The 20,154-nt window shown below is 46.5% G+C and overlaps 1 protein-coding gene across 1 annotated transcript in view; it reads right to left on the reverse strand.

Moving 5' to 3' along the window:
• Positions 1-956: 956 nt before the first annotated feature.
• LOC125431643 (nodal modulator 1-like) overlaps positions 957-20,154 on the reverse strand; it is a 33,743-nt gene continuing 14,545 nt past the window's right edge. The window contains exons 17-31 of the mRNA XM_048494634.1: positions 19,742-19,805; positions 19,106-19,201; positions 18,411-18,620; positions 17,390-17,472; positions 16,892-17,051; positions 15,077-15,203; positions 13,481-13,594; positions 10,871-10,998; positions 10,154-10,295; positions 9,451-9,534; positions 8,067-8,177; positions 5,666-5,767; positions 4,653-4,772; positions 3,148-3,240; positions 957-1,447 (exon numbers count right to left, since the gene is read on the reverse strand). Coding sequence (XP_048350591.1) covers positions 1,316-1,447; positions 3,148-3,240; positions 4,653-4,772; positions 5,666-5,767; positions 8,067-8,177; positions 9,451-9,534; positions 10,154-10,295; positions 10,871-10,998; positions 13,481-13,594; positions 15,077-15,203; positions 16,892-17,051; positions 17,390-17,472; positions 18,411-18,620; positions 19,106-19,201; positions 19,742-19,805 — 1,766 coding nt within the window. The 3' untranslated portion in view covers positions 957-1,315. The remainder of the gene's footprint in view (positions 1,448-3,147; positions 3,241-4,652; positions 4,773-5,665; positions 5,768-8,066; positions 8,178-9,450; positions 9,535-10,153; positions 10,296-10,870; positions 10,999-13,480; positions 13,595-15,076; positions 15,204-16,891; positions 17,052-17,389; positions 17,473-18,410; positions 18,621-19,105; positions 19,202-19,741; positions 19,806-20,154) is intronic.

Raw genomic sequence — 20,154 nt, forward strand, 5'->3', positions numbered from 1 at the left:
GACTGAGTTATGAGATCGTTGTAACATTCACAGGTGTTTTATTTGTTGCTTTTTAAACCACGCCGCAAGCCGCCCCAAGCCCGGAAGAGGAGGGGCGGCCTATTAAGTCCAATAAATAAGTAAATAAATAAACAAAAAAGCACCCATGCATCTATTACCCCCATGGTTGGGGATTTCCTCTCTCCACAAAACAACAGCTGATTATTTTCGCACACCCCTATTTTCCCTGTGTATTTGTAACACTGATGCGCATGCCCAGCACTGAACATCGCGAGTTGCTATATTAAAACTTTCCACCAAATCCAAAATGTGACTCGCAAATGTGATGACTAAATTGTCCAGAAAAAGACTTGGGAGCATATTTTTGAGAAGTCTGCTGGGATTCAAAGAGCTGTTTGAGATATGGATGCGGCCTCTTCCCACTCTAGCTTCCGCCATGAATAGAAAGGCAGAATATAGTCACTCTCTTGCTATGCGTTGGTAAGAGCCATTTTCTCTCTCCATCTTCCATCAACAGGGCCAAGAGGAAGACAGGAAGCAGTCAGGTGAGAATCTGTCACTCACCAGAGTACAGACTATTCCCCATCAGGTGAAGAGGCTCAAGACTCACAGGAGGAGGCAGCTGGGCAGCTAACACCACCAACGGAGATACCCCCAAGATCCTAGTTCGATGGGTCCATACGGACCATCTAGTTTAAACCCCTGCTTGATGCGGGATCAGCCTAAAGCATCCCTGATAAGTGTTGGGGAGTCTCAAAGTGGCTTACAAACTCCTTCCTCTCCCCACAACTAGCATCCTGTGAGGCAGGTGGGGCAGAGAGAGTTCTGAGAGAACTATGGCCCAAGGTCACCCAGCAGGCTTCACGTGCAAGCGTGAGGAAACAAACCTGGCTTACCAGATTTGAGTCTGCTGCTCTTAGCTACTAAATGCTGCAAAGTAAAGAAATCAAGATCAGTGACAGGGAGGTAAATCACATTTTATTAGCCAGCTGGTTTTACCAATCTGGAAAACAAAAACAGAAATAATTTATGTTTTTCCAAACAAAAAAAAAAGATTCTGTCAACACCTCCAGTATGGAAGATGCTGTCCGCGATGAAGACCAAGACCAGAGTGGGTTCACTGTTTTGTTGAAACAACAACTTGTGGTATTCTAATAATGCAGCGTGACGCTTCCACCTGCGATGGAGCTACCCTGAGTAAAAGGCTCAAGTGTTCATGACATCTTCACCAGGTCCCTGGGCCCAGACCTGCTTAGTAGTTTTGCCTGCAGACATTCTCACGGCTCGATCTGACGCAACCGGCGCTCCTTCCGCCTCACGTCCGCCTCATCTTCTGTTTCTTGGCTTGCCTCTTGGCCTCTTCCAAGCTGCTCATATCGGAACCGGCCTGCCCGAGGGCACGCACCCCCTGGAGACGGCTTGTTAGCTGCAGTAGCAAAGGGATCAACTGCGGGGACACAAAACATAGGTTTCCGCATCGGGCTGAGGCGGCGGAGTCTGCCCAAAAGGGCCAGAGACCGCTCCCGATCTCCTTCTGGAGCTTTTACTCTTGCAAGAAGTGCACATTTACCTTCTGCTGTCTTAGAAGGGAAATATCAAAAGATACCTTACGCTGCAAGGTTATGTTCTCGCTCTCTGATGTCTGTAGAAACTATAGAGCATATGTTATTAAAGTGTCCCCTTTATGAGGAGGCAAGGAAAAAATGCCTGGCACATCTACTACACAAAATGACATATTGTTCTGATAAAGTTTGTTGTAAAAAACTAGTACAAGAAGGAGAATATTACTAAATGGGTAGCAAAATTCTGTCTATTCATTATGAAAAAGAAAAAATGATCTGCATATGGTATCCCCCTTAGATATTTTTGTTTTTGTTTAGTATTCTTATGCTGTTTGGTGTGTTTACAAAGTATAATGATATATAGATGGATAGTGCTGGAATACGGGAGAGAGATCTGCATTCTTGTTTTGTTGTAGATATTTTGGAGTTTTGTAATATATCTGGTCATTGACTGTAAATAAAGTCTTCTTCTTCAATCTCCTTCTGAGGTTTAGAGTACTTGGACGGAAGGGGTTCGGCTGAGCACTGCCTCTCCATGTATACTGATTGGTTTTGGATTCTACTTTGTGTGGGCTCGGGGAGGTCTGCTGACACTACCCTGTGGGCCAGGAAATGTCTGGGGGTGAGGAGGTTTGGGGCCTTCCACAGCCTCTGAAAATCCTGCCCTGGCCGTTTCATTCTGGCCCTCCGCTGTTCTATCCCCCAGCACAAAATCCTCTCTCAGTAAGGATTTTTTTTCCCAAGTCCTTTTTCCTTTAAGCCATGAGAAGAAGAGGAAGCCTATTTGGTAGTCTTCTCTTCTGCCACGACTGTTTCTCTTTCCATTCCAGTATGTAGCTAAGGAAGCTAGTGAAAAAGCACCTGTCTACATTCAATCTAGATTGCCGGGAGCCAATTTTAAACAACTCTCTCATTAAGTCTGGTTCTCAGAAACTGTATTCATTGATTTATTTTTTATTAATGTCTAAAGTGTGACATCAAGTTGGCGTATCATTTTTCCTTCTTTTTTGTTTGTTTTTTTCTTTGCAGACAATTGGTCTCGAGTCAAAAAATGTCTATAGCTACTTTATGCTTGGTCTAGTTGTATTACTTTTTGAGAGAGGCCACTGTGTTTGTTTTTTCCTTCCGTATTTTAAGGAGTCAAAGAGGTGTCCCACAGGGAACCTTGTCCTTATCGTGTTGTGATACTGTGTACATAAGGCAAGCTATTATGGACCTTTTACAAGCCTCGATGATGTTAATGTGTAATAAATACATTTGTATCTATTTTACTTTTTACCACATCCTTCTTCCAAGGAGATGAGGGTAGTTTATGTAGTTCTCTTTGACTCATTTTATCCTTCTAATTGTCTTTTTGAAAAAAAAAAAGACGGGGGAAACCTTCACAAGGCATGCTCCATTCCTTGAGTTCACTCAACACTTCTATGAAGAGCAGTGCAGGCAAACCTGGCTTGCTCTGGACAGACTACAGGTGTGCTCCAGCCTGTCCATTTCCGTTCCTGGCATCAAACCTGTCTGGCTTCAGCAAAATTCCACAGCGTTGTGTAAACACTCTAGAAGAGCGGGAAACTGAAGAGTCTGTTACCTTATCATGGTTATATCCGGCCAACAAGAGCAGCAGTGTTAGCGGCAAGGCGATGTAAGACCCTTGTGCAATATCTTGTTCCGGCAATTTCCTCTGCAAATAACCAAAGTTGTTGTTTTCTTGAGTAGAGACTCTCTCCCTAGCTAGCAAGGTAGCAGCATCTCTCCCCTCTTTCCTATCCTAAATGTAGTTCCCTTCCTGGGGGAACTCTCCGTCATCAGTGACCAGTTCCGCAGGGCCTGCAAAACAGAGACGTCCCACCAAGCTTTTGGCTGAGGTCGGCGACGGCATCTCCAATGTTGTCAGCCTCCCAAATCCGTCTTTCCTTGTCCCCTTCCTCCCTATCTGACATACATCTCAAACAAAGTGGGACAGGAGGGTGTTAGTTTGATTGCAGCAGGATACCCCATTGGAACTTCCCAATTGTTTTAAAGAATTAACGCCATCTGGAATAGAAGCATTAATATTTCACTGCTGTTATTTTTTTACCTTGTTCACTGACTTGATATGATGTACAGTTCAGGTTTTGCTAGCTGCTCTGAGCCTGGCCGTTGGGCCAGGAAGAGCGGGGTACTAAGTCCAATACAATAAATAGATAAATAAAAAACTTTACTCTTTACTTTCTTTCAATCTGTGCAGTAATAGTCAACAAGACCCCTTGGCAGCATGTCGGCTCTGTCTGTCCGTGTGTGTCCATCCATCCATGTCCATCTCTCCTCATCCTCATTCACTCCTCTCTCCTCCTCTCCCTCTCTTTTCCTCTCTCCCTCCCTCTATCTCTATCTCTCTCTCTCCCCCTCTCTCTGTCTCTCTCCCTCCCTCCCTCTCTCTCCCTCTCTCTCCCTCTCCCCCTCCCTCTATCTCTCTCTCTCCCTCTCTCTGTCTCTCTCCCTCCCACTCCCCCCTCTCTCTCTCCCGCCCTCCCCCTCTCCCCTTCTCTCTCCCTCTCTTTCCCTCTCTCCCCCTCCCTCTCCCCTTCTCTCTCCCCCTCCCTCTCCCACTCTCCCCCCTCTCTCTCCCTCCCTATCTCTCCTTCTCCCTCTCCCTCCCTCCCCCTCTCCCTCCCTCCCTCTCCCTCCCCTCCATCTCCCCTTCTCTCTCCCTTCCCCCTCTCCCTCCCTCCCTCTCTCTCCCTCTCTCTCTCCCTGTCTCTTTCTCCCTCCCTCTCTCCCCCTCCCCCCTCTCTCTCCCTCCCTCTCCCTCACCCCCTTGCCCTCCCTTCCTCTCCCCCTCTCTCTCCCCCTCTCTCCCTCCCCCTCCCTCTCTCTCCCCTCCCCCCTCTCTCTGGATGCTCTGGTTGGAATGGGTCAAACCCAGATGGCCACAACAGGATTGCAGAGCAGGATACAGGCAAGATCTGCCAGCGAAAACAGCCTTCTAAGAAGCGCACTGATAACAGAAGAACTTGGGATCAGGAACCCACTAAAACCAAACTGGCTGGAAAATCGAGAACCTCCCTGACATCACTTGCACAACTCTCAAGAGTTAATCGGAGGGATGCTTACGGTAGGGTTGAAAACCAGAGTGATGTGCTTGCTGTATCCCACGGTGGTGAATGAAACTTGAGGCAGGGTGTAGTCGTACTGAGACCTGGAGAGCGTGGAGTCTAAAAGCACCACGTAATTCTGCAAACGGGGAAAAAAACGAGTCAGACCACAGAGAAATGCCACAGTGGAAACTGAACGGGGGTCCTGGGGTGTGTCCGCTCTGTCCCCATTAACAACAGCCAGCACTGTCAGTAACTGCACAGTAATGACGGAAGACAGTGGATCATTTCTTTCTTCCTGCTGCAACCCGGCTTGCCTGAGAGAGTCCCTGCTATTTCCTGCAATCCCCTCCTTCCCACAAGAAGAAGAGTTGGATTTTAGATTCCCCCTTTCTCTCCTGTAAGAAGACTCAAAGGGACTTACAATCTCCTTTCCCTTCCCAACAACCCACAACAAGCACCCTGTGAGGTGAGTGGGGTTGAGAGAACTTCAAAGAACTGTGAAGAACTCCAAAGAACTCCAAAGAACTGTGCCCAAGGTCACCCACCTGGCATGTGTTGGGGTGCACAAGCTAATCTGATTCACCAGATAAGCCTCCACAGCTCAAGTGGCAGAGCTGGAAATCAAACCTGGTTCTCCAGATTAGAGTGCACTTGCTCTTAACCACTACACCATGATGGCTACTAGTATAATTTTGGTCTCAGACATCCGCCAGGACACAATGAGCAATTACATTTTTAATGCCAGCTTTCCATGAATTCCGAGTGGCAGACGCTGTTCTTTCTTCTGCTTTATTTTCACCAAAGCCAGGCTGAGAAACTGGGACCAGGCCCAAAATCACTCAGCAAGCTTCATGTCCTGGGAGTTTTGAACACAAACCTAGTCCGACACGCTGCCACAACGCCCCATTGGCTGGTAGTGACCAAACCATTTTTGGTAATTGACGGCAGCTTGCGACCGGTTTGAAAGCCCGAGTGAATCCAAAGGCCTCTTAAAACCCAGCATTACAAGGACGGACGGACGAACAATACCTCTCCATCTCGGAGCAGGGGTGGGAAGTGGAAAAACAAGGACTGGCCCAGCGAGACGGTGTGGACCGGGTTATCGAGGTTCTCACTCTTGTATAGCTTCACCTGTGAAAGGAAGGGGGTGGGGGGACCACATATGCAAAACCACATTTACTTGTAACTGACAAAAGACTGCTGCAGAGCAAACCTCCCCGCCCCCTTCGTATTAGGCCCGGCTTGCGCACACAAGAGATGTGGGAAGGGCATCGTATTTTGCAACGGGAAGGTAGTATGCTACTACTAAGACATACGTCTCCGTCTCCTCATTGTTTTCAGGCTGCTAGGAATGTCATTATATGAGTATTGTTGTTTATAATTTGTGATGTTATTTTGTGATTATTGTTGGTTCTTATGCGAGTTTATGGGATGTAGCAATGTACTATGCTGATGTTGTACTATTCTAAATCCAATGTCGGAAATCTGTATATATTATAGCTAGAATGTTGGGCTAAAATACTATGTTACGTATCATTTATGCCATGTTATTCGCTTCTTGTTTATTAATGTTATGCTCTTGCAGGATTATTGCTGTTGTTTATTGATGTTATGCTTTGTTGGTTACTATTGAATGTTATGATTACTGTTGTTGTTGCTCTGCAGCGGTTGTTCACCGCCCTGAGCCCTTCAGGGGTAGGGCGGCATACCAACGTAATAAACATAAACACATAAACATACGCAAAAGTCTCCTTGCAAATCCAAAACCGGGACGGCAAGCAAGGGAAAGCGACAGAGTTTCTCTCCTTGCTTTATGGAGTTTTCTGCTTGACATCTTAAGATACCCAACACCAGTGGTGGCGAACCTTTTCGAGACCGAGTGCCCAAATTGCAACCCAAAACCCACTTATTTATCGCAAAGTGCCAACACGGCAATTTAACCTGAATACGGTGGTTTTAGTTTAGAGAAAACGGTTTGCTCTGAGGCACACATTACTGGGGAGTAAGCTTGGTGAAGCAACCGTGCAATGCTTCGAATGGGTGAATCACGACCCTAGGAGGGTTTACTCAGAAGCAAGGCCAGCCTAGATGTATGTGTGTGGGGTGTGTGTGTGTGATTTACCACTCCCCCCAAATGACGAACTCTGTGCATGCGTGCCCACAGAGAGGGCTCTGAGTGCCACCTCTGGCACGCGTGCCAAAGGTTCGCCACCACTGCCCTACACTGAGTATGATGCAGGTACCACGCGATTTTTGAGTCAAACTGTTTTGCCGAGGCTGGAAACCTTTTAATTTTTCCCCTTGCTCCAAGATACAGACTAAACAGAGACATTATGCTTTGAAGATAATAGCAGACCTATCACTCTTTCGGTTGTGAAATTTTATGCTCTTGCGATTGATTTTTTTCAGCCGTTCAGATGTGGTCTAGGTTTTAAATATTTTAGTAACCTGTTTAAAGCTAATAAATTACGAAGTAGTACGAGGCAGAGATAGAGAGAGTTTTCTGTTTGCATAGAAGTGGTGGAGGTGGGAAGGAAACCTGAAGCTGGAATTCAACAGTCCAAAGAAGCATAGTCTACCGCCTCCTTCTCATACATTTGGAAACCAGGCATCAGTCTTTTTCCAAGTTTTTCAGCTGCCAGTGGAAGAAATGGGAAAGCTAAGAAGGCAGCTTCTGTCCTTGACCTTTCTGAATAAACCTACACTGAAGTAAGCCACATTATGTTCAATGTGGCTCACTTATGGGGACTCCAAAGCACCCCTATCAGCCTTGTTTGCATGCAGCAGCAGCACAAGCAGCAGGGAATTCTGGGGAGCTGCACAAACATTCTAAAGATGACAGTTAAAAACCGTTGGTAGTTCTGTTATTCCCTGACTGACTGAGAGAAAAGAGGTTTCTCTGTGTACTGCTAACCAATGCTATGTAAAAGTGCCTTTGACTAAAGATACTGTATAAGCTTACTATCACAACCAAATTGTAACAAACAATGAGCCCTGAATGTAACGATATATATGTGATACTTTGTTGATACATATATACTGTTTATTTTTCTCTCTCAGTTAAAGTTCTCCTCATGTTTATGAACTTCTGAGGTAAAACGGCTCGTTTTTTGAGAGACAACTATTCTTACTTAACGTGCCACACAATCCACATTTCTGCTCGTTACTCTGCCTGACAGGATTATATATTGTAAATATACCTGTGGCCCTTCATTATGTTCAATGCGGGTCACTTATGGGGACTTCCAAAGCACCCCTATAAACTGAAGGAGTCTTTACTTTGGAGAAGAAAGACTTCGGGCATGAAGAAACGCAATGGTTGAGGAACACTGACATAAAGCCTTCAAGGATTGCTCAAAAATCAGATCCACGGGGAGAAAAAAACGTTCCCTTGGAGGACGGCCCGGAGAGAGCTGGAAAGAGCACTTACCCATAAGGTGAGGAGGTGCTCTGGAGAGGTGACCACATTCCCACTTAGGTCAAATTGGTTAATTTGGCGGAAAGCAATGATATTCACGTCCCCGATGTCGCTGCTGCCAACCTGCAATATGCAAACGCACAGGGTCTTTAATGCCGGCCAGATGGTAAAATTTGAGATTCAATATGGGCTTCATATCAACCGCTCACATCAGCTCACGCAGCACGAAAGAACGGAACGTCCGTGCGCGTTTCAAAGGCGGAGAAACGTACTCTGTGCCACGCAAAAGGAACATCATGCATGAAATGGCTTCGACAAGACAACGGAAGGCAGAGTTGTTGTTTTTTAATGCAACCCCCAGACTTTAAAATCCAAAACTGAAATTAAGGAGTTGGATAGCAGCAATTCCTACCCATTGAAATTATTTCCATTAAAAGGGCAATTGCTATACCAAGTTGCTACAATAAAGCCAAATGGGCTGTGAGAACATTAGAATAGGCTTGCTGGATCAGACCCAGGGTTGTCTAAGCCCAGATTCTGTCTCCAGCGACGAGGACCAGCCAAACAATTCTGGAACCGTCTCCTGTGAGTCACCTCCAAACATCTGCTGACCAGAGGGTTGCCGCCTCTGGAGATTCAAGTTCTAGACAGCAGTCCATTAATTTGTCCAGCCCCCTTTTAAAATAGTCTAAGCTGCTGGCCCATCTTCTGAATTCTGAGAGCCAGTGTGGTGTAGCAGTTAAGAGCAGGTGCACTCTAATCTGGAGAATCAGGTTTGATTCCCCGCTCTGCCACTTGAGCTGTGGAGGCTTATCTGGTGAACCAGATTAGCCTGTGCACTCCAACACACACCAGCTGGGTGACCTTGGGCTAGTCACAGTTCTTTGGAGTTCTCTCAGCCCCACCTACCTCACAGGGTGTTTGTTGTGAGGGGGGACGGGAAAGGAGTCTGCAAGCCCCTTTGAGTCTCCTTACAGGAAAGAAAGGGGGGATATAAATCCAAACTCTAAATTCAAACTTGGAGGAAGCCGGCACACTAGCCACCGGTTTCCTTCTAGCTATCAAATGGTTTTTGAAACAGCTGAGCAATTTGTTTTCTAATTGAAAAAAAAAGAAACCAAACGTTGTACAGAGAAATACAACCAGATATTATCGATGAATCCGATCCAGTAGATAGGAATGCGCTCAATACCTCACACTGCCGAGTAATTCTAAGCATGTTTGCTCAAGTATGTGTTTCCATCCAGTAAAATACAAATCCCAGCACTTTCAACTGCAGCAAAAACATTTTGGAAACTGTTTCTTTTGCAAGCTATTCACGTGAAACGTCTCCTTAAATCACACCAGCAGCCGGCAACCCAGCCAATCCGGCCTTGGGTTCAACTGCGTCGCTTACCTCAATGGCACGATGCTGAGGAAGAGCTCGTTCGATGTGATCGTTGCCTTCTGCTTTTAGCCGGACGTGATACACGCAACCTGGCTTTGAAGAAAGAACAAAAGCAACATGAAATGCTATCCCCATTTAAAAACAGTCGTCAACAAACTGGCTTTAATTGGGACTTGAGTCTCCTGGGCCTCTCCAAGAGAACACAGCTCATGGGCACTTTTGGAATTTTAAGTATAGTATTAGCCTTGGACGCCACCTTGGAATCCCACATAAAGAAAGGAAGTACCCGTGTGGCATGGATTCTGTGGAAACAGTATCTCATATGCTGTTGAATTGTCCTTTTTATGAGATAGGTAGGAAGAAGCACATAATCCCCTTCCTGCATGGAAGTGAAGGCATTACAGATAAACAGAAGGTTATATATCTTTTAAACAGCCACAACTACGAGCTCTTTGGAAGTGGTGACTAAATTTTTGAATTGTGTTATTTTAACTCGTCAGAAGTTGTAAAGGCTGTTATTCTCTTGCTAAGTTAATCTTAAATTATTTATATGCCATTAAAGGTATCCGAAATCGAAGTATAGTAGAAATACACCATGAACTATCTTTTAAGAAAGGAGCAATAATGCTCAGTTTGATGAGGCACTGGATGCCACAGAAACAATTAAAAACCCCATTAACTGAAATCCCACAGCGATGGCCCCGATCCTTACCAGCAGCCCCCGGAGCCTAAATTTGCCTTCGTCGTCTGTGATGGTGTCTTCTCCATACATGCCGCAGTCTTTCTGGCCCACGGCTTCCACCGAGACGCCTTGTTCGGGTTCCCCGTTTAAAGAAGAAACAGTCCCATAACAGCTAAGAGAAAGGGCACACAAGAACATCTGGGTACTTGCCTTCTTAACTAAAACTTGGCCTGTCAGGCAGCAAAGCCTCTTTGTATTAATACTTCACTGCAATCCACAAGAAACTGAAATGAGAAATTTTAGAACCAGGATGGAGACGTTCTCGGGTGGGTGGGCGAAGAGGAGGAGGAGGACGAGAAGAAGAAGGAGGAGGAGGAGAAGAGTTGGATTTATATCCCCCCTTTCTCTCCTATAGGAGACTCAAAGGGGCTTACAAACTTCTTTCCCTTCCCCCCTCAAGACAAACACCCTGTGAGGTAGGTGGGACTGAGAGAGCTCAGAAGAACTGTGACTAGCCCAAGGTCACCCAGCTGGCGTGCGCTGGAATGCACAAGCTAATCTGGTTCTCCAGATTAGAGTGCACCTGCTCTTAACCACTACACTCTGTTTGAAGTTACTGGGCAGCCTCGTCCAGCAGGCTTCATGTAGAGGAGTGGAGAATCAAACATAGTTTTCGAGATCGGAACGCGAGGCTCTTACGCACTACGTCACGTTGGCCTGGAGCAACAGTAATTGGCCTGTACTGACCTGTAAGCCGTTCTGTAACCAACAATGGTGATTTTCAGATTCTGCCCCTCTTGAACTTCGATCATTTGAGAAGAGGGTTCGAAGCGGAATTCTTTCATCATGGGCTTGAAATAGTACTGCCCGGGGCTCTGCAAGGCGGCAAAACAGAAGGCAGCGTTTTAACTTTGCTCCTGCCTGTGGATCTCACAAAGATAGCTGCAAGATGATGCACAGATGCACCAAGCGGCCTGGCGTCATCCGCCTATCACGGTCTGTGCTGTGCTCTCTACCGGCTACCACGGTCCACGCTCTCAAGCCCTTCTCATCATCCCAACCTTTAGAAAGGATATTTCTTTAGTGCCATCAGGCTGCCGTTCACCTATGGCACCCCCTTGTGGGGTTTTCAACACAAGAGTTGTCCAGAGGAAGTTGGCTATTGCCTGCCTACATGTCACACCCTGTAGGGGTGAGCCTGCGAACCCGGCAGAGCTTCAGACAGAGCACAGGAATGCCTGCGCCATCTGTTGCCCTCCGGACAAGCATCCTCACCGGTCACAAGACCCCCGTGACTCACGGGTCACAAGATGTCCTGGACAAAGGGACAAAAGGTGCATACCCCCAGGTATGGATTAGGCCAGTGGTGGCGAACCTATGGCACGGGTGCCAGAGGTGGCACTCAGAGCCCTTTCTGTGGGCACGCGTGCAGAGTTCGTCATGTGGAGGAGGCGGAAAATCACACACCCACACACACATCTAGGCTGGCCTGGGCACGATCCTTTACCTGGGAGTAAGCTCGGTTGCTGGCAATGGGGCTTGATTCTGAGTAAACCCTCCTAGAGTCATGATTCACTCATTCGAAGCGTTGTATGGTTGCTTCACCAAGCTTACTCCTGAGTAACGCACACCTTGGAGCCAACCATTTTTTTCTAAACTAAAACCTCAGCATTCAGATTAAATTGCCGTGTTGGCACTTTGCGATAAATAGGTGGGTTTTGGGTTGCAATTTGGGCACTCGGTCTCGAAAAGGTTTGCCATCACTGGATTAGGCCCAGACAGGAACGTTTCCTCCCGCACGTATGCAACCCCTATGATTCATGTATTGTGCAACATCCTCCCGCTCTCCCGCCTTCCCCTAAACCCTAATAGAAGGTGCCAGGGACCGTCAGCTCAGCAGAGTAGCCAGATCCACGGATCACGCTATATCGCCACTGGCTTCTCTCCACCGGATGATATACGTCTATGCGTCCTCGCCTGATTCGCTTAGCATTAAGCCCGTAGCGACTTCAACACCCGGCCAGAGTCGTCTCTTACTGGGGGGGGAAATTGGTTCCCTCCAATCCAAGTACTTGCCAGGGTCGAGGCTGAGAGTGCGTGACTGGCCCGAAATCACCCAGCAAGCGTCCATGGGCAGTGTGGGTATTGGAACCTGGGTTTCCCAGGTCTGAATCTGACACCTTAACCACTACACCTGAACAAGAGATGCCAAGACTTGGACCTGGGACTTCCTGCCTGCAAGCAAACTCACGTGATGCAGCTAACAATGCGTACAGTTTTGTGGCGTAAAGTGACCTGAATTGAAAGAGAAAATGTGGCCTGTCCTTCTGTGAGTAATTCACACGATGTTTAAAACGTTGGCAAGTCAAGAAGCAAAAAGTACTTCTTGAAGGTGAAGCATAAGGTAGTGCTTAGTACCCTTTGTAACTACATGAGTGGCGCTGCAGGCAAGACACAAGAGTCCTCTGCACACAGAAGGCCAAGGGATTTACATATGAACAATCATCCCTGTAGCAGCGATAGGGAACTGCATGAAAGTTACCTCCGCAGGTGACTCAGCTGCCTACAGGTGCTCCCCCTGCTGGTGGCAGCCTGAGATGCGTGGCATCCATCCTGTGTGCAGCCGCGCAGTTTATGCGGAACGCTGCACAGGAACCTAAATGAACAACTGACGTTGCACTTGTGCGCCAACCTCAAATATTTTAAAACAGAGAAGCAGAAAAACATAGCACAGCAAAATGCAACTCTTCTCTGGTTGCTTTGGGGGACATTAAAGGCTGACTTTGCACAAGGCAATTGAAAGGGTCAAAACTGCTCCAGGATTTGGGCACCACTGCCCTGCAGCCACAGGTCTTTTAAACAGGCAGCAGGTAGAATCAGACAGAGATTTTGTAGCTTTTGTTTTGCCTTTTCTCTGATTTTTCAACAGAGCCTCATTTAAGAACATAAGGAAGAGCCTGCTGGATCAGACCAGAGTCCATCTAGTCCAGCACTCAGCTACTCACAGTGGCCGACCAGGTGCCTTTGGGAGCTCACGTGCAGGATGTGAAAACAATGGCCTGCTGCTGCTGCTCCTGAGCCCCTGGTCTGCTAAGGCATTTGAAATCTCAGATCAAGGATTGGTAGCCACAGATCGACTTCTCCTCCATATTCTCCATCTATATACTGATCTTTGATTTTAATGGGTTTTTTTAATTGTGGAGGGCCCTAACTGAGCCAGCTGGATACTAATGTTTTAAAATAAATCAATAAGTTCCACATTCCAGGTAGTTTTGGCCGCAACATAAAGAAGCAAGATGTGTCCAAAGATCTAACTTTTAAACAGCAAACTGCACGGCAAACACAGAAACACCGTACCAGGTTGGAAAAGGTCAGCATGCCATTGTCTTGAGTCAGGAGGTTAGAACGGAACACTCCTCCACTCAGCGAAAGGAGAACTCCGGCAAGGGGCTGGTCGTCCTCAGATTTAATCTGTGGCAAACAAAAACAAAACACACTCCGCTCAATGAGAAGAACCCAGCTCAGAATACCATAGAGAGGTTTGGCCTGGTAAGCTTGAACGGCCACGGGATAACTACCTTTCTTCCAGACACCATCTACATCTGCGGAACCAGATAAAAATCACTGAAATTCCAGGGCACAAAGCTCTAGAGGCACAGGTACTTCAACATCCTATCATCCGCTGTGAAAATACTGAACAATACAGAAATTCACCTGTGGCACGCTCTAAAATCTGAAGTAAAACAAAACTAAACTAAACCAGTAATAAAGGTAAAGTTTCCCCTTCAGTCGTGTCCAACCCTGGGGTACCACTGCGAGCAGTGATTTCATAGGCAAGCCGTTTTTGTGGGGTAGTTTGCCATTGCTTTCCCCGGCTATTCTTTATCCCCTTACTATGAGCTAGGTACTCATTTACCGACCAAGAAATGGATGGATGGCTGAGTTGACCATGAGCCAGCTGCCAGGATATCTGACCCACAGGGGGCTCGAACTCCTGACCGTGTGAGTGGCAGTGCAAGCACTTAACCACTACGCCACACAGTAATTGAATGACACAATCCCCCACCTGTAAATGAAGCTGCGAAAAGGTTCGAAAGGAAATTGGCTTTCTTTGTTTCTGTGGGCAAATTCCAGCATTTAGTTAAAGCCGACAAATCAGGAGCTCAAAATCACAGATCACCAGTAGATTGTCAGCCTACTAAACGGCTTAGCCATACCGGACAGCCAAAGGGAGAATTCTCACAATTAGGACCCTTAACACATTACCTCTGTTATGGCTCTAGGACAGTGGTGGCGAACCTTTGGCACTCCAGATGTTATGGACTACAATTCCCATCAGCCCCTTCCAGCATGGCCAATTGGCCATGGTGGCGAAATGATAAGGAATGCTGTAGTCTCATCATCTGGAAGATATAGAGTTTGCCACTGCGGCAATCTAGAACAGTCCACGCATAAAAAGCGGGATAATCAAACGAACAATACGACTGGCCCCCACAACTCTTCCATCAGCAGGCAACATCACAAACAGCACAGGTGTCAAACTCGCGGCCCTCCAGATGTTATGGACTATAGTTCCCATCATCCCCTGCCAGCATGATGCGAGTTTGACACCTATGACAAACAGCATCTGCAGTTTTCAGAGAAGGACAATCCCATACTGACTGGATCTGTGTTTAATTTCGGGTAGGAGCTAAAAAGCCTTTCCTTAAAACAAGTCATCGGCCCCTTCCGCACACGCAGAACAATGCACTTTCAATCCACTTTCACAACTGTTTGCAAGTGGATTTTGCTCTTCTGCACAGTAAAATCCAGCTGCAAAGTGCACTGAAAGTGGATTGAAAGGGCGTTATCGCGCATGTGTGGAAGGGGCCGTTGAGCTAATTCCCAGTCTCCCGGCCCACTGATGTTTGCTGGGTGTTCTGCAAAGAGGGAATCCTTGAATAATATCCTTACCGCAAACGTTACTCCAGCGAGAGCAAAAGCTTTGAAGTCTCCAACTGTACCCTCCACGGCACTCAAAACGAATCCTTCTTTTTGGGCAGTGACTGTGTACTCTAGATCACTGTGAAGCGGTCCCACACTTCAATCGAAAGAAGAGTGAAACAGATTAAGAGTTGCTGGAGTCCCTACTCCCTTTGCACACTATGAGGCAGATATTTGCCAAAAGGCAAAACACAGAACAATAATAACTTCACTGTTCCCCCTCAGAGTCTGAGAAGCCTTTGGTAATGTGTAATAGCCTTAGGTTAAAGCTATAATATTGTCCCATCCTTAGGCAGATATTTCTCTGGCTTTTAGTTCAGCCCTAGGAACTTCCGGGAAAATGTAGTGTTTCGATCTGAAAACAACCCCCTTTATAACGCGCACTAGAGACTTATGTGACTCTGACACATAAAAATCTTTCTTAAACAACAAGAAAGACATTCGGAGATTTTTCAAAAGAGGTTCATCGTATCAATGTAGTCAACTGTACACGATTTCCGGTTCTTTTCTTAGGCTTTAGAAAGTTTTTAAGCTTTCGTTTCTCAGTTTCTTAATTCTTGTACGAGAGAAGATTTTTCGTTTCTTGGTAAGCGTGTTCTCATGAATCAATTAGGTCTCTAATGTTATTTCTCAAGTCTGCTGGGTTCTTAATGCTGACACCCTCACTTCAGTACCCTAAGTCTATCTTCCGTTAGAAACGCAATTTACACTCCGTTAGAAGCCCAATATCTCACTCCTGAGTTAACAAACACAGGTCTCAAATACAACAGACCAGGAAATTCTCCTCAGAGCACAATCCCCCATCTAACAGGCATACGGTTATCCTTCTCAGTCTAGAAAATATACTCACTTTGTGTCTATTTTGGGGTCTCAGTGCAGACTTATTCTACAACCTCACTTCAGCTGTGTGGGAAAGTTCATGTTTCTGTGTACCGCTGCTGATCAGCACAAGACAACACTCATAAGAACATAAGAACAAGCCAGCTGGATCAGACCAGAGTCCATCTAGTCCAGCTCTCTGCTACTTGCAGTGGCCCACCAGGTGCCTTGGGGAGCTCACATGCAGGATGTGAACGCAATGGCCTTCTGCGGCTGTTGCCCCCGAGCACCTGGTCTGCTAAGCCATTTGCAATCTCAGATCAAAGAGGATCAAGATTGGTAGCCATAAATCGACTTCTCCTCCATAAATCTGTCCAAGCCCCTTTTAAAGCTATCCAGGTTAGTAGCCATCACCACCTCCTGTGGCAGCATATTCCAAACACCAATCACACGTTGCATGAAGAAATGTTTCCTTTTATTAGTCCTAATTCTTCCCCCCAGCATTTTCAATGTACGCCCCCTGGTTCTAGTATTGTGAGAAAGAGTATCAAAAGTATTTCAGTCCAGATTGTTTCCTCAGACTGAAAATCCCCTCAGAGTAGATTTCACACTCAGCTAAGATTTGTAATATTCACCAGCCAGGATACAAAATGCGGTATTCCTTTCCCTCACCCGGTACAGTCTCTTCTACCTTTCTGACAGCTGCTACCTCAGGCAGTCAGAGCACAGAGAAGCTAATCACTCCGAGCTGTCCAGCTCTGTGAAGATTTTGTCCCTTCACACTTTGGCTTGTGTCAGCCTGCACTTTGAATCTGATTTACCTGTGCAGGCCCATTACGGAGTCAACCCCTTTATCCTACAAAGAGAACCAAAAACCCAAATCCTTGTCCGGGGTCTTATTTGCGCAAGCGAACCACTTTTAAAACCCTGGTGGATGTGTGAGAAAAACCACCCACCAGGCCTCACCTGTAGGAGCCTTTGTCATCTGTGAAAACTGTGATGAGGGGGGACGGTGCCCCCTTTTCACCAATGACGATCTCTACGCCCTCCAATTCAGGATGAATCTGCCCTTCCAGAAATAAACCGGCCTTGCCGTGGATGTCTATCAGCTTCCCTGGGCAGTTTTCTTAACGGGTGGAGCAGAGCGAGAGAAGCACAAGGAATAAAAATGTTAAGGTGACAGAAGAAACAGGAAGAAGAAGAAGAGTTGGATTTGTATCCCCCCTTTCTCTCCTGCAAGGAGACTCAGAGGGGCTTACAATCTCCTTTCCCTTCCCCCCTCACAACAAACACCCTGTGAGGTAGGTGGGGCTGAGAGAGCTCAGAAGAACTGTGACTAGCCCAAGGTCACCCAGCTGGCGTGTGTGGGAGTGCACAGGCTAATCTGAATTCCCCAGATAAGCCTCCACAGCTCAGGCGGCAGAGCTGGGAATCAAACCCTGAATATCAACCACTAAAACTTACCTCCACTGACAACGGCTTCTACTAACGGCGGATAGAAAAGGAGTTCTTTTGAAGAAGGCGTCACAGTTATCTTCTCCCCAGACCTGGAAAAAACCCACAAATGATACAAAAATTAAATTTTAGCTTCTAATCCTGATATGCTGAAGTTTTAAAGTGATGATCGTTTTCTAAAGCTCTATTGCAAACTTCCCAAGGAAGGAGTTCTCCTCGATTGTTCTTTGCTCAAACTCTTTTTAAAATGAGTAACTTTAGTGGTCGAGGGGTGAGCCCCAACTTCTATGCAGTGATGGGAAATGCGGCCAAAAATTCCAAGAGGGGTTGAAACCAATTCCGATCACAAGGGAGACAAACAGGTGGATGGATAGAAACAACTTAAAAATGTATACACACAAGCCAAAACAAAGACAAATGTAGCTACCGTCTCAACCTGCACTCCAAAATCAATGAAGCAAACATCTTTCGAAGCCCTGACGGAATAAAACTGCTTTAGGCTTTAGGAGCAGCAGTGGCGTAGTGGTTAACAGCAGGTGTGCTCTAATCTGGAGGAATAGGTTTGATTCCCCACTCTGCTGCCTGAGCTGTGGAGGCTCATCTGGGGAATTCAGATTAACCTGTACACTCCAACACATGCCAGCCGGGTGACCTTGGGCTAGTCACAGTTCTTCTGAGCTCCCTCAGCCCCGCCTACCTCACAGGTATTTGTTGTGAGTGGGGAAGGGAAAGGAGTTTTTGAGCCCCTTTGAGTCTCCTATAGGAGGCAAAGGGGGGGATATAAATCCAACTCTTCTTCTTCACAGAGACAGGGGAAGCAAAAAGAGAATTGGGATGTTCACACTGAAACAATAAGGTTACAAAATGCAGATAGAATTCCACCTTCACAGCTACTGGCTCTGAGGTTGCCGAGGCCCTCCTGAACTGACAATTCTCTTCCTCTTTAAAAACAGTAACAAACAGCTCTGATACACGGAACCACAAACGCAGGGGGAAATCCACACATCCTTTGAGAGGAAAGGAAACGTACCGGGCCCAGTAGGAAAACTCGTGGTGGAACGGCCCCTGCAGCTCTTCCACCATCTCCTGCACCGGCGGCTTCGATCCTTCTTCCTCGGGACCTTTCCTCTCTCGCTCCTCCCTGCGGGTCTTGATTTCGGCCAACTGCTGTTCTCTGCGCAATTCTTGCTGGGATTTCAGCGGGCCAAGGACCAAATCTGGTTCGCTATCAATTGAAGACCTGGGAGGGGAAAGCATAAGGAAAGAAGCAGGTCTTTCGACAAAACTAAAGATGGCCACATGTCACTGCTGGAAACTATAAATCACACTGGACTTTAGACTGGAATAATAATGTTAGACGTAAAACGTAACTTGGATCACTCACTTGAGCCACCTGCAGTAAATTGGGAACCCTATTCCTGCCCTAAGAAAACATGTACCAACTGACTCTATGGAGGCTTCCAAATCAAGAGAAAAATGCAAGATAGCTCTTCCAATAAACGACAGTGGGCATCCACTGGACACTAACCAAGTGACAATGTGTTGAAATATTCCAACCATTCTTGAATCATGACAGATGCCCCCTTTCATTAAGAATATGTGAAACCCAGGAAACGTCCATTCGCTGCTGTTGTGCAGCAAATGTATTTTTGACTCAGAAGCAGCCATACGCCGGCCTATATCCCAGCCAAGTGCTGAATAAACCATCAACCTCCCAGATCTTACTTGATGGTCACCATCACATCCATCAGCTTGTCTGTTGTGATCAGTCCAAGGACATGGTGTCGAATGGCAGTAAGGGTCAGGATACTTGGTGCAGACCTACAAACCAAGGAGTAAAGAAAAGTGTGTTCAAAGATGGCTTCCAAGAACCTTTCCTCTCTCCCCAAAAAACCTTTTGCAAAACTAAGTGCCTGAAAGGATGGATACAGAAAGGGAAAAAGCCAACAACAACATAAACCTTTGTTGGCATATAAAACAGGACAAGGGGAAAAGCCTTTCTCGGGCCCCTTCCACACATGCAGAATAATGCACTTTCAATCCACTTTTACAATTGTTTGCAAGTGGATTTTATTTATTTGTTTGTTTGTTTATTATTTCGATTTCTATACCGCCCCATCCCCAAGGGGCTATTCCAAACCATAAAATCCAGCTGCAAAGTGGATTAAAAGTGCAGTATTCTGCAGCTGCGGAAAGGGCCTCAGACTTTCTTTAAATCAGCATTCAGGATCTTGGCTTCGACTGAAAAAGGATGCTGGAGAGCTCATTTCTGAAATGAGGGGGCGGGGGAGCAGCCATCTTGTTCAGTGGGCTTCAGGTAGAGTTATACCAGTGTGCGTTACCTGCCATAGATGTACTTACGTGTCATAGGTGTAGTATTCATGTTCAAATCTGTGACAGGAACGAGGCGTTACTTCGTACACACCTGGAGGAATTAAACAACACAAGAGATGTATTCAAATTTGACATGAAAAAGGGGAATGCCCCTACTCCTCACTCACAGCATTCCTTCAACTTTCGGATGCGTTATGATTAAAGAGGACTTGACCTGGGGCGTACAGACTGCCGCGGTGGTTAAGAAGGCCCAGCAAAGACTGTACTATCTGAGACTTTTAAGGAAACAACAACTGGATGGAAAACTCCTGGTGTCCTTTTACCGCTGTGCTATAGAGAGTGTCTTAACCTACTGCATCTGTGTATGGTTCTCCAGTTGCACAGTGGCAGATAGGAAGGCGCTCCAAAGGGTGATCACTACTGCACAAAGGATTATCGGC

This window comes from Sphaerodactylus townsendi, linkage group LG04 (assembly GCF_021028975.2).
Source record: "Sphaerodactylus townsendi isolate TG3544 linkage group LG04, MPM_Stown_v2.3, whole genome shotgun sequence".
Classification (NCBI taxonomy): Eukaryota; Metazoa; Chordata; class Lepidosauria; order Squamata; family Sphaerodactylidae; genus Sphaerodactylus; species Sphaerodactylus townsendi.